The sequence below is a fragment of the Vigna unguiculata genome, chromosome 7, assembly GCF_004118075.2.
Source record: "Vigna unguiculata cultivar IT97K-499-35 chromosome 7, ASM411807v1, whole genome shotgun sequence".
Lineage (NCBI taxonomy): Eukaryota > Viridiplantae > Streptophyta > Magnoliopsida > Fabales > Fabaceae > Vigna > Vigna unguiculata.
Window position 1 is genome coordinate 11,518,968 of NC_040285.1, and position 13,202 is coordinate 11,532,169.

The 13,202-nt window shown below is 31.5% G+C and overlaps 1 protein-coding gene across 1 annotated transcript; it reads right to left on the reverse strand.

Annotated features, from left to right (window-relative positions):
- Positions 1 to 9,528: 9,528 nt before the first annotated feature.
- On the reverse strand, positions 9,529 to 10,259 carry LOC114192613. The gene has a single exon (XM_028082393.1). The coding sequence runs from the start codon at positions 10,165 to 10,167 to the stop codon at positions 9,745 to 9,747; it is 423 nt and encodes a 140-aa protein (XP_027938194.1). The 5' UTR covers positions 10,168 to 10,259; the 3' UTR covers positions 9,529 to 9,744.
- Between the last annotated feature and the right edge of the window lie 2,943 nt (positions 10,260 to 13,202).

Genomic DNA, 13,202 nt, shown 5'->3' on the forward strand with positions numbered 1-13,202 from the left:
TATTTTGAAGATTTAGCATATAGAAGTGTTTGTTGTTATTTTGGTGTCTAAAACAAATGTATGGGACCTATGAACAATATCTTTATATTTCGTTTCTTGATTTGAACATGTCTAATATTTTGTATGTCAAAATTAATGTATTTTGGTATGTTGGCATGTACGTGTATGAAGACCTAAATATTTACTATTAAATGGAGTACGTCTTCTAATTATCTCAACTAATTCTCTTTCGTGTTTGTTAAATAATTTTATTCCAGTACTTTATATTTTGGTTAAGTAGATTATTAGAGTAACCAAAAAAATTGAATAAATTAAAAATATATATTACCAAATTTAAATTTTCATTGGGTAGATTATTTTAATAAGCAATAACTTTGAATAAATTAAAATAATATATTACAAAATTTTGCATTATATGAAACGTAGTGCAACTAAAATTAAACGTTAATCAACTTATTTTTAATAGCAATTCATAAATAAAATTGGTAATTTAGATAATTATGATTTCGTAAAAATGCATCCAAGTTACAGAGAGTATAAGTATTCCAATTCAGAAATATTATTTGATAAAAAAATTCAATTAATTTAATTATGTTAGTTATATAAATTAATAATTGAATGTGTACGTTTAAGATTGAGTATAATGTTATACTATTATAAAAACCATAATAATTTCAAATAATAATATTAGTTAAAATTATTATAAAAAACTCAATTGAAGAAATCATTGGAAAGGTGGTAATTTGATGTAGTTAATATAGGTTTGGATAGTCAGAATTACAATATCTTCTTAATATATGAACATGGATCACCATTTTTAGAGCTTATAACAGTAATAATGTCAAATATGTGGGAGGTGCGCTAGGGAATGATGATGGTTTGGTTAGTTAAATATTGAGTATTAATTGGGTTGGTAATAGGTTTGAAAGTCTAGTTGACCTGACAACATTAATAACGTCACAGTTGTGACAGGTCCACTACATAATTATGTTGGTGTGTTTAGTAAAATATTGAGTATCAATTGGGCTAAATATAGGTTTGAAAAGTCATTATTTTGATAACTAATTAGTATATGAGCATACATCAGGACCTTTTTGACCTTATTGTGGCAAGTGTACCAAATAATTATGTTGGTGTCAATAATAACTAATAACATCAGTTTGTTGAATCTCTGCATATTATTAAATGTTGTTGTGTTTTTGGTGTATGGTAGTTTCGATTTTTAATGCATCTTGGCAAATAAGCATTTCTTAAAACAATGTATTGGTAAGTTAAAAACATGATAAAGCAACGTATATGATGATAGCAACAAACCATTTACTTGGATCCTCATCTTTTACTGCAATACATTCTAACAAAAACTCAATACATGACACCAAAACAGCATATGAATGCACAACAATGAAGCATTCATATCTTTGTAAGTAGTCTCTGACAAGTATTTTTCAGAAAATACAGGCACACAGGTATGTTAACATACATTGCACTTATACATTGTTAAAAACTTCTTTGAAAACTACATTTGTGGTAGTAGTCAAAGGCTTGTTTTTCAGTGTCATGGATTAAAATCTTTAATCCTGACTTGCTTTTAACTCTAGAAGCTGCAACATATAATTGACCATGACTAAAAACTGGTGTTGGCAAATACAGCCCAACCTAAAGATTGTCCTTGGGATTTGTTAATGGTCATAACATAAGACAACATGATGGGGAATTGTCTTCTAATTAGCTTGAATGGCCAAGGGGACTGGGATGGTGACATGGACATACGTGGAATGTAAATTTGTGTTCCTTTCGTTTTTCCAGTAATAATCTCTGCACTGATTACATGGTTTGCAAGTTTAGTCACTATTAATCTGCTACCATTACATAAACCTTGAGATTGATCCAAATTTCTTAAAAGCATAATTGGAGCACCAACCTTTAGTTTGATACTATGGTTTGGTAATCCAGATATTCTTAATGAATTTAAAAATTCTGGTGTAATACCATCGTATGCTTCAACTTCTGTTGGCTCAGATGTATCTATGCAGTCAGAGCACAGGTATTCTTTATGTTCACCTGAAATACATGAATCAGATTAAGTTCATAGTTCTTAGTGATAATTCAGTAAATTGTTAATTGTGAATAATGCTTGACCTGGAATTGATTCCAAAACAGATTGATTGATTTCATCAACTGTTTCAATTCGACTGGCTAGAATAGCTTTTGATATAAGGAACCCTTCATCTTTGTATTTTTGCATTAATCCTGGATATGTGTTATTAACAATGGCTTGGATAGGATCATTATATTCTGATATTAGTAATTCTGATGGGATTTCTATATAAACTAATTCATCGTTTGGTTCATTCAATGAACCATCGCCAATTTTTATTATCCAGGAAGAAAACTCTTCAATTTCAACAATAGTAGATTGGTGTAATCCATTTTGTAACAGTCGTATGTTCTTTATCAAATTCATAATCTGGCAATGGTCCCACAAATAGGATGAGTTGATAGTAGCATGAACAATATCAGATATGCTGCCCCGTGGAATAACATGAAGTATTTGTCTAAAATCTTCTCCAAAAACTACTACTTTGCCACAAAAAACTGAATAGATTTGTTCTTTTCTCTCATGATGTCTTTTAAAGTTCGATCTAATGCTTCAAACAATACTTGTGTGCCATTGGTGCTTCATCCCAAATTATTAGATTTGCCAATTTCATCAGGTTTGATAGTTCACTACCCTTTGTAATGTTGCAAACAAAGTGCTCTAGTGTAGGAACTGGAATCTTGAGTTTAGAATGAGTTGTCCTACCTCCAGGCAATAACAAAGAAGTTATGCCACTTAATGCAACTGTCAACACTATTTTTCCTTCAGATCGAAGGGTAGAAGATAAGGTTGTCCACATAAATGTTTTTCTTGTTCCTTTGTAACCATATAAAAAGAACATCCCCCCTTGTTCATGATGGACAACATCTATAATCTTTTGAAAAATATGTCTTTGCTCATCTGCAATTCATCATAAATTATTATGTTATATTTTAATGTGTTGTATGTGTAATGCATGTACAAAAGAACACAAACTTGTCATACGATTAAAGTTAAATTCAAATATATGTAGCTCATCATCCTTGTTGTAATCAAGTTCTACATATACCAATATATTTCCATAATAATTTACCACAAAATCATTGGGATAAGGCATAGACGACCATTCCTTTAATGTTCTCCTATTATTCTACAAGAGCTTCTCAATCTCTATCAAGGTCAAATTTTGAAGAGTTTCAATATTGAGATTTAGTTCTGCAACAAAAAAATTAAGTTAATTTACTTTAAATATGAAACATAGATTTTATATGGTTTAATTGATTATACCTTGATTTATAGCAATAATCCTTTCGTTATATAATATTCCATCAGACAACCATTCTCATGTTTTACTCCACAACTCTTCAGGTTTTAAGACACTATTTGACATGAGGATAGTTACAAATAATTTCCTTAAGAAGTGTCTCGATCCCCAATCTTTGGCTTCCTTAATAGCATCGACATATTTGGTATCCTCTGCTAAAAATCCACAAGCTTCACATGCTTCTCTAAATGTAGGATATGTTATGTTGTCAACAATGCGAAGATATACATATGATAGTGGACCTTTTACTATTGTTAGCATCCTCCTTAAGTAGAAAAGTTCACCAGTTGTTGGTGGAACCCAGATAAGTCTTCCAATGGTGTTGCCCTTATCTTGGTTTCCAACATCTTTGATTCTTATTATAAACATACTTAGATACAAATTGTGGATATGTTCAATTCCTTGTATTAGAATATTTTTTGTTGCACTCCATCCAGGTTGTAAGCATTGACTCCTTAACTATTGATTTTGCCATGATTTCATCAATATCATCATCATCCTTGAAGTACACTGACTGCTCACCTTAATTGAATCTTGTAAAAGTTCATAGTTAATTGTGATAATAAATAAAATCTAACCTAAAGTTTTGTACAACTGCTTTTAATATTTTATTTAGTGTTCACCCATAAAAGTTAAAAAACAATTAAATAATAAAATAACTATATTTTAATGTTGATAAAAATTAAAATCTCATTAAACATAAAAAGGTTTAATCATGTCCTTGGTCCCCATTTTAGAGGCAAAATCTCAATTTAGTACCCTTATTTATAGAAGTCTCAATTTGGTCCCTTTTTTTGTTAAAATGACTCAAATGTGCCCTTTCTGTTAAGTTGGACTAGACGCTGTTAACTGAATAGTGACGTGGCAATGTTGACCAATGGTGAAACTGTGACAAGGAACAGTGACGTGGAAGGGGATTTTTTTTAAATAATAGTGAAATTAAATTAGAATTAGGGTTTCCTCCAACCTCCATCACACATTTCTCTCCCTCCCCCTCTCTCTGCGTACTAAATTGGGGAATCTGGGGAAAATGTTTGTGGTATGCTAATGTTTTTAATTGTTTATGCATAATAATTTTATTTTTCTGATATACTCCACTGTTAATCTCTCCCTACATAAACCCTCAAAACACTTCATCACCTTTCTCCAAATCTTCACTTTTCTCCACTTTTCTCTCATTTCTAATCTGCACTTTCTCTCTTCTTCTCCTTCTTTATTTACTTCTTTTATTCTTCTCTGTTTCCATGTTTTTTCCACTCCTATTTTTCTTCTTTGCTTCATGTCAAATTCCTCTCAAATTCATTAATAAATTCTACATATGAACAACTTCACAAACATTAACCTGAAGCCAAGGGCGCATTGAATTAACACATCGGGTACATATCAAAATTGTTTAATTTTCAAAATGAACTATTTGTACCCTGTGAAAGAAGAGTACTTTGAATCGCCACCACCATCCTCTTCATCTTCACCAACGTCTCAAACAAGAGGTGATGAGTCAGTAGTGGTTTCTCTTTCGAGAGCCATGGTTGCAGCGATTTGAGCGAAGGTGTTGCTGGTCCATGGTTGATAGAGATTTGCACAGATTGATTTCAAGGTGCTGCTAGTGTTGCAATGGATCTACAGTGGTCCGACTTCATTCTTGCAACCAGATTCGTGGATGGAAAAGGTAGAGATCAACAAATTTTTTCAATCCCCAATTTCTCCTGCCTTTTAAAACCCTAATTCTAATTTAATTTCACTGTTATTTTTTTAAAAGAAAATTCCCCTTCCACGTCACTGTTTTGTGTCACAGTTCCACCGCTGATCAACCTTGTCATGTCATTGTTCAATTAACGGCGTCTAGTCTAACTTAATAGAAAGGGCACATTTGAGACATTTTAACAAAAAAATGGACCAAATTGAGACTTCTATAAATAAGAGTACCAAATTGATATTTTGCCTCCAAAATGGGGACCAAGAGCATGATTAAACCAACATAAAAATGTTGAAATTAATATAAAAACCAACAAAAAATAGTGGTAAACATCTTAAAAGTTTACAAAAAATAAAAATAAAGTATCAATTTGAGCCTTCATTAAATTTCTTTTCTCTAACTTGATAACCTTGTGCAACATTTATGTTAACTTAACAAAATCTCCTGTATTAAAAAAAATAATATTTCAATATCTTAAATTATTAATTATAAATAATAAATTTAGCAATATAAAAAAATTTAATTACCTAAGCTTTTAGTAGATGTAACGTCCCATTTAATTTATAAACGCAATTAAAGGAAACGCCACACATAAGATAGCATAACAACGCAGTCCTGGGGTTCCCAACATCACCCCTACAAAACTAGGCACACCACGATGCCAACAAAAGTAGGATAGCTGTTTAACTAAAAGTTACAATCTAAAAACCACGAATACAGGGGCCATAGCCCTAAAGAAAACACGAAAGAAAGAAGTGTGAGATCCAGCCCAGATGGCTAAGTAGCGGAGTCGCCATTCCCTTGTTGCCCATGAGAACCTCGCCCATCTGCTCCCATCAACCAAGTTGATGATCATCGCAAAAGAGAACAGCCACATACATCACAACCATGCAACAAAACGGGTAAGCTAGAGCCAACAACATATTCATCATGCAGTCAAATATATTTTTATCATCTCATATCCACATAGCAACCAAACATGTTATGACTCTTCATTCAATACACTACGACTCGACTCGACTCATCCGGATACGTATAACTTGGTCGGATTCAGCGGATGCTTGCACTTGTGGTGAATATCCCTGCTCAACTCTGAGCTGCTCATCTCCGAGCTATGTGTTACAAGTGTTACGATAAATCAAATCTCCCTCACCACAAGGTTAGCCCTAAATGAATTTCAGGCCTCCTGCTACTCTCACCACAGGAGTCAGTCTGCTCTAAGTGAGACTAACTGGCCCCTTAGAGTGTCAGGATGCAGTCCTTACCTTGAATCCTTACCTAGTTATACAGATGGGGCACCACCATGGGCACCCACTAACAGGGGCCATGGAATTACGTCCCGACCACTGAAGCGCAACCCCAGAGGTCCCACCTAGAGACCTCAAGGAATTACACGCTGACATGGACCAATCATTCATAATTCAGCAATAAGAGAATATTAAATCATACTTTACAATTTCATATCAACCCTTGAAATCAATTCCTCATCTGCATCACATCTCAAATCTATGCCTCTGATCATCACCACCCCAATGAGTCTAGGGCTTCGTCTCACATTAATACCAGGTTCCTTTAGTACCAAACCTCTCATTCATTTCACATGCCAATAACATACCCAAACCATCGTACGCAATTCATGAATCATGCCAAACATACCTCATGCCCCATTATATATACATATATCACTCATCATACCATCATACTCAACCAAGACAGATCATTTAGGGACAAACAAACAGCCAGCCACTACGCTGTCTCGCCCAACACCTCGCTCAGGCAGAGGGATCTCGCTCAGGCGAGGCAGTCTCGCTCAGGCGAGTCCCCCTCCACTCAAGCGAGGGCTCGAAACCAGGAAACAGGAACCACTGCGGGATCTCGCTTAGGCGAGATCCCTCTCGCCTGGGCAAGTGGTTCGCTCGCTCAAAAGCTGAGCAAGTCGCCTGGGCGACTTATCGCGAAAAGTGGGGTGGCGAGCCTTCGTCAGACTCGCTTAGGCGAGCCCGACTCGCCTGGGCGAGATTAACAGTTCTCGCCCTGGTTCACCTGCAACAGATCCATCATTTCGTCCAACCAAACATACAAAACAACCCACACATCCAGAACAACGATTTAATCCATGCAAACAGCTCAGAAACTCAAGGAACGACAGAAAACAAACAACCTAGCTGAAACCCTAACTTCCCGTACCTGGAAAGCGGCTTAACAGAACTTCGACGCGGGACCTTGGAGCACGGCAGTTCGAGTGATGGACCTAAGAACTGGCGGAACAGCGGAGGACACGATTATTTTCGGACTTTAATCGGTGGAAAACGAAAGTAAAGTTTTAGGAGGTAAGTACAATAAGTTTAGAGTTACTTACATGGGGTAGGAATCGTTAGTTGAGCTCTTGGGACGAACTGGTTCAAGACAAGGACAAACCCTAGCAGAGCTCTAGTGCGGAAGGGGTGACGGCTGCTGATTTCTGCAAGAGTGAGGATGAGTGTGGAATTAGGGCAGACCTGAGAACTTTATGCGTTGGGCCGGCCTTAGGCCTACTAATCTTAGGGCAGAAAAATAAGGTGGATTTTCATGGGCCTTACAGTAGATACCTTAAAAATTCCAATGTGTTTATTTTGTATCAGAGTTGTTTACAATTTTCAAAGGACAATTTTGTTTTTATAAAATCTATTATATGCATTTATATTATTTTAATTAATGGACTTAATTATTTCATCTTTCAATATAAAAATAATAAAATCAGTGCGCATTAATTATTACTTAAGGAGTGCCCTAAGGGACACTAATTAGCATTATCCTTTTCATAATTATAAGTTGAGTCCTGCTAACCGGTGCCAAACACGGTAAAGAATAATTATATATATTGAATTTTATAAAAAAAATATAATTAAATACGATATTAAATGAATTTTGACTTAATAACCATTAATGTAATTTTATTTTTTTTAAATGACAAAAAGTCTGTGTTATACAACTGTGTCTAACATTTTATTCAATGCTCCTAATAAAAAGTTAAAAATAATTAAATAATAAAATAACTATTTCTAAAAATTAAAATATAATTAAAGGTAAAAAAATTAAATTAACAAAAAAAATTAATAAAAAATAGTGTTAAACATATAAAAAGTTAAAAAAATTATCTAAAAAACTTTAAAGTGAAACATTAGATTTAAATTTGCATTTGTTGATGTCAGGAAATGTCTTTGTTTTTGTTATTTTTTTAGTAGAGATTGTAGAAGTTTCAAAATAATTATATTTTATCATAGAGTTATTGTTCAGACATTATAAAGAATATGTTTATTTTTATAAAATATGTTATATAAATTTATATTATTTCGTTAAATAGAGTTAATTATTTCAGTTTTTAATATAAAAATAATGAAATCAATTATTATTAATTATACCTTATAATTATACCTTATTTAGCCCATATTACTACTCTTCTCATAAATTTAAAAATTTTAATCATCAGTAAAAAGCTTTCAAGTTCCAATATAAGTTTACTATTTTCCGGCAAACATCGCCTTAGTTTCATTTATCAATGATGATAACACAGATGCAATGCAAACCTGTTATCCGTAATTAATTAATTCACTTATCATTATCCGTTCTTCGTTGTTCCAAATCACAAATAAGTTATAACGCATCATTTATCATTAATTGAAACCCGTTAAAAATTATAAAATAGCATATAGTTGACTCATGAATTTTAGCAATATAATGTTATAATTTTCAGTAAACTTCAACGGATACTAAAAACAGGTTAAAGACAAGTCAGAGCCACCTTAAGGTTCAAGTAAATAAAAAAGTTAAATAAGTTTTTTGTCGTAAATTTTGAAATTAGTCTATTTCGAAACTTTGGACCAATTTAGTATTTCATTTTTTGAAATACGTAAATTTAGTCCTTTTAATTAATTTTGTTAGGTTTATTTGATGTTTCGTACGTATTTCAAGATTGTATCTGAGTTATTTATAGTGTTTGATACATTTTTGCTTTAATTTTAAGTCAAATTCTATCATGAAACATGTTTGAAATGTCAAATAAACTTAACAAAATTTGATTAAAAGGACAAAATCCAAGTATTTCGAAAAATGAAAGAGTAAATATTAGTCCAAAGTTTCAAAATGGACTAATTCCAAAATTAACTGAAAGTTAAGGGACCAAGACCATATTTAATCCTAAATAAAACTCTTACAAGAAGAAAAAACCTAATATTCCTAAAATAAACATCAAAATATTTTTTTATACTAATTATTTTAGACTTTCAAGAAAAAATATCTAGAAAAATATCTTATTTTTAAAAGTGGTTTTAAATATCTCAAACCCTTAAATCATTTTCAGTGACTACATTGTCAATGAAGTAGAGCTGGCTTCCAAAATGGAAGAGCTCGGAAAAGAAAAACGTATGCAAGAGAAGCCAAGAAACTAGAAGATAAACTCCAAACAAAATCTTTTAAAACATACAAATAAAAAAATATATATACAGATAGATGGAGACATTACCCTAAACATCAATTCCCTACTCACATTCACAAAACCAACTCAAAAAAAAAAAAAAAACGAAAAGAAAAATAATAATGCACATAAACGGAATTTGGCGGTTGAATTGAAAATTGAAACCTTAAATTAACGAGAATAATGTATGGAAGTCAAGATTTTGTTTGGAGAACATCTACACTAGCGCTGCAAGACAAGAACCTACGGAAAATTTTAAAGAAAGCCGCGCATGAGATTTCCCTCATTTTTCTCCAAACCAAACACTTCCTTCTCCTCACAAACCCATTACCCTTGTGATGAGACCTTCCCTTCACTCTCTCCTTAACTTTTCCGAAACATTTCTGGGTTTTTTCCGGCACCGTCTCTTTCCTCGAAAATTTGTAGCTTCGTAGGTACATTTGTCTGCACGAGACGCTGTCCACCACCCTGGGGTGCCCACACACGTGCGAACCCCTTCTACGCACAAACTCCGCGTCCGATTCCGGCCACTTGTAGAGATTCACGTACGTCGCACGCACCGGCACACGTGGATCACGTGCGTCGCTTACACAGTTTGATATGCACACAGAACTCATCTTCTTCTTCCTTTTCAATTCCTTAAGGATGAAAAATGAAAAGGAAAGATGGTGAAGTGTGTGTGGGGGAAGAGGGGCCGTTGATTTTATAGTGGGTTATTTGTGTCATGTGTGATGATTTGCAATCACTATGTTTTTGTGAATGAGTTTCATTAATTGAATGGTGTTAGGCGAGGGTTAGATCGCCTAAAGAAAATTACATCGCAATATGACAAAGGTAAGTTAGGCGACTTTTCTTTTCAAAGTTCTTTTTTACCAGAGAAAAATAAAAGAAAATTGAAAAACTTTATTTTTTAAGTTAAAATTAGTTTAGTTTATTTTTATTGGAAGGACTTAACGAAATTGGTTGTTCAAACATAATTAAAAAGTGAATTAATGTTGAGACGTATATGATGATGATGATGGGTTGTGTTCGTAGGGTGCCAAAATTACAGGAACCTGCGTGGAACAATCATGTGTGTTTTTTATTTTTTTCTTCTCTTTTCCATTTTTAAACCTTATTACTTTGTTGCTTCTCTGTCAGCATTTCATGATGTGACATCATTGGTCTACTTGTGTTATAATTATATTCATTGAGTGTGGTTGTTATGTTAATTTCTTTTAACATGGGTTTTACTAATTAGGGTAGAGAATAAAATCCGGATTGAAACTGAGATTTCCTTTATTCATTAAGATCTTTTAACTTCTCACTTCAAATATACATCAATTAAATTTCATTAAATATTGTATTTTTTTTTCTCCTTGACTAGAATGTATAATAATATCAAAATCTTATAAACGGAAGGAGATTGGTTTATATATGGGGGCAAGGAAGTGCAGAGCCAGATGGGAGAAGCAGAAATAATTTATGTGAATTTTCATTCACAAGTTTTCAATTTATGAAAGTGTTAATGACATTAATATTATATACTCCGTTGATCCTTTTTTTTAAGTGTCATTTAAGATTTCTTTAGATAAATTAATAAAAACATTAACTTTTATATTTATAATAAATTTTTTAAGTTCTTTTGATAGTATTTTTTTATTATTAAATATTTTTTATTAATTGAGAATTATTCACCATAATTTAATTATATTTGATATTTTCAAAAAAAATCAGAATATAATTACTGATAAAATAAAAAATGTAACATCAAAACTTTATAAACAATAGATAAAAAAGTCTCCTATCCTGACAGTTAAAGAAAACCGAGGGAGTAATTAATAAAGTGTTAATTGCAGCATCGTTTTGTATTTATGAATGTATTAATGGCAGCATTTATATTGGATGGCACGTGGTAAACATGCAAGCAATGATCAAAAAACATTTTCCCCCTTTTCCATCGAAATAGAAACAGGAGTAGAAAGAAAAAAAAAAAAAGTTGCATTTTTTAGTTCTTGAACTTTGAGGTGAAATTGAAATTTGTCTATATTTGAAATTTTGAAAAATTTTAGTCATTAAACTTTATAAAAGAATAGAAGTAGCCTTTTTAATCCAATTACGTTAGATTTTTTTTAATGGGTCTAGTATTTGAGTTGTTTATATCTACATTCTCACTTCAATATCTACTGAGAGATGTGTTCTACAGGTAAAAATAATTTAATGTATTTGAGTTAAAAGGACTATATTCATTCATTTATAAAGTTTAAGGACCAAAATATATTAAATTTTTGGACCGGGACGAATTTCAATTGTATCAAACTTCAAAAACTAAAAACATATTTAACCCAAAACAAAAGTATTGGTGACTCTTTCCTTAGTCCTTATTATTTATAAGATATGTTTGAAAACAATTTGCCTCTTTTTTTCATTTTTATTTTTTCAAATTATGTGATTTTTCTCTTAACTCATAACTAGTAGTTATTTTTTCAAATTGTTTCTAATTATTGTACATACATCCAAAATATGTAGAGTTAATATCTTATGATATAATAACTTTTAACATATTTTATTATATCTTCAAAATATTATGATATAATAATTAATTATCTAATATCTCTAAGCTATTACGATATAACAGTTGATTATATATTCAAGTAATTGTTTTAACATAATCAAGGAAATTTATAAATAAAACTAGGGATGACAATGGGTCTGGTCAAGCATGAATATCGCCTACCCGCTACTTGAACCGCAACAAAACAATTCACTCGTTATACGTCGGATATCCATTTAAAAAATACTAGTGGATTTTTTAAAACCCATATATGTATATATATAAAAAAATATATTTTATAAATTTTTAAAATAAAATTTAAATAAATTTACAAAAGATATATAAAATTAAATATAAATTAAATTTCAATTTAACCGAATAAAATATAAATTAAAATTGGGTTAAATATGTTTTTGGTCCCTCAAGTTTCAGCGAAATTTGGAATTAGTCCCTCATCAAAACTTTTGACCAATTTAGTCCTTCATCTTTCAAAATGTGTGAATTTAATCCTTTTAATCAAATTTTGTTAAGTTTATCTGACGTTTCAAGCGTATTTCATGATAGTATTTAAATTATTTACACTTTTTGACACATTTTTTCTTCAATATTAACTTAAATACTATCATGAAATGTGCTTGAAATGTCAGATAAACTTAACAAAATTTGATTAAAATGACTAAATTCACGCATTTTGAAAGATAAAGGACTAAATTGGTATAAAGTTTTAATGAGGGACTAATTTCAAAATTCACTGAAACTTGAGGGACTAAAAACATATTTAACCCATTAAAATTTAATTTTAATTAAATTTAACTTAATAAAATATAAATTAAATTTTAATTTTAATTTTTTTTCTGGGAAGGGATAGCTACGATACGAATAATATGATACTCGCGTCCAACCCGTTCATAAATTGAAATATTTGTTACTCTTACCTGCGGGTAATAGATACTACAGATACTAACTATCTGCCACAAATTTTATTCACGAACACTTGCAAACACGAATATTTTTGTCATTCGTAAATACAATGCTCAACTAGAGGGAATATTGACTCAAAATTTAATCATACTCAACTATGAGATTCAATCCATACTCTCTACACTATTATTATTATTA

Coding starts and splice junctions, on each gene's coding strand:
- LOC114192613 (XM_028082393.1), bottom strand. CDS start 10,167: ATGAGTTCTGTGTGCATATCAAACTGTGTAAGCGACGCACGTGATCCA.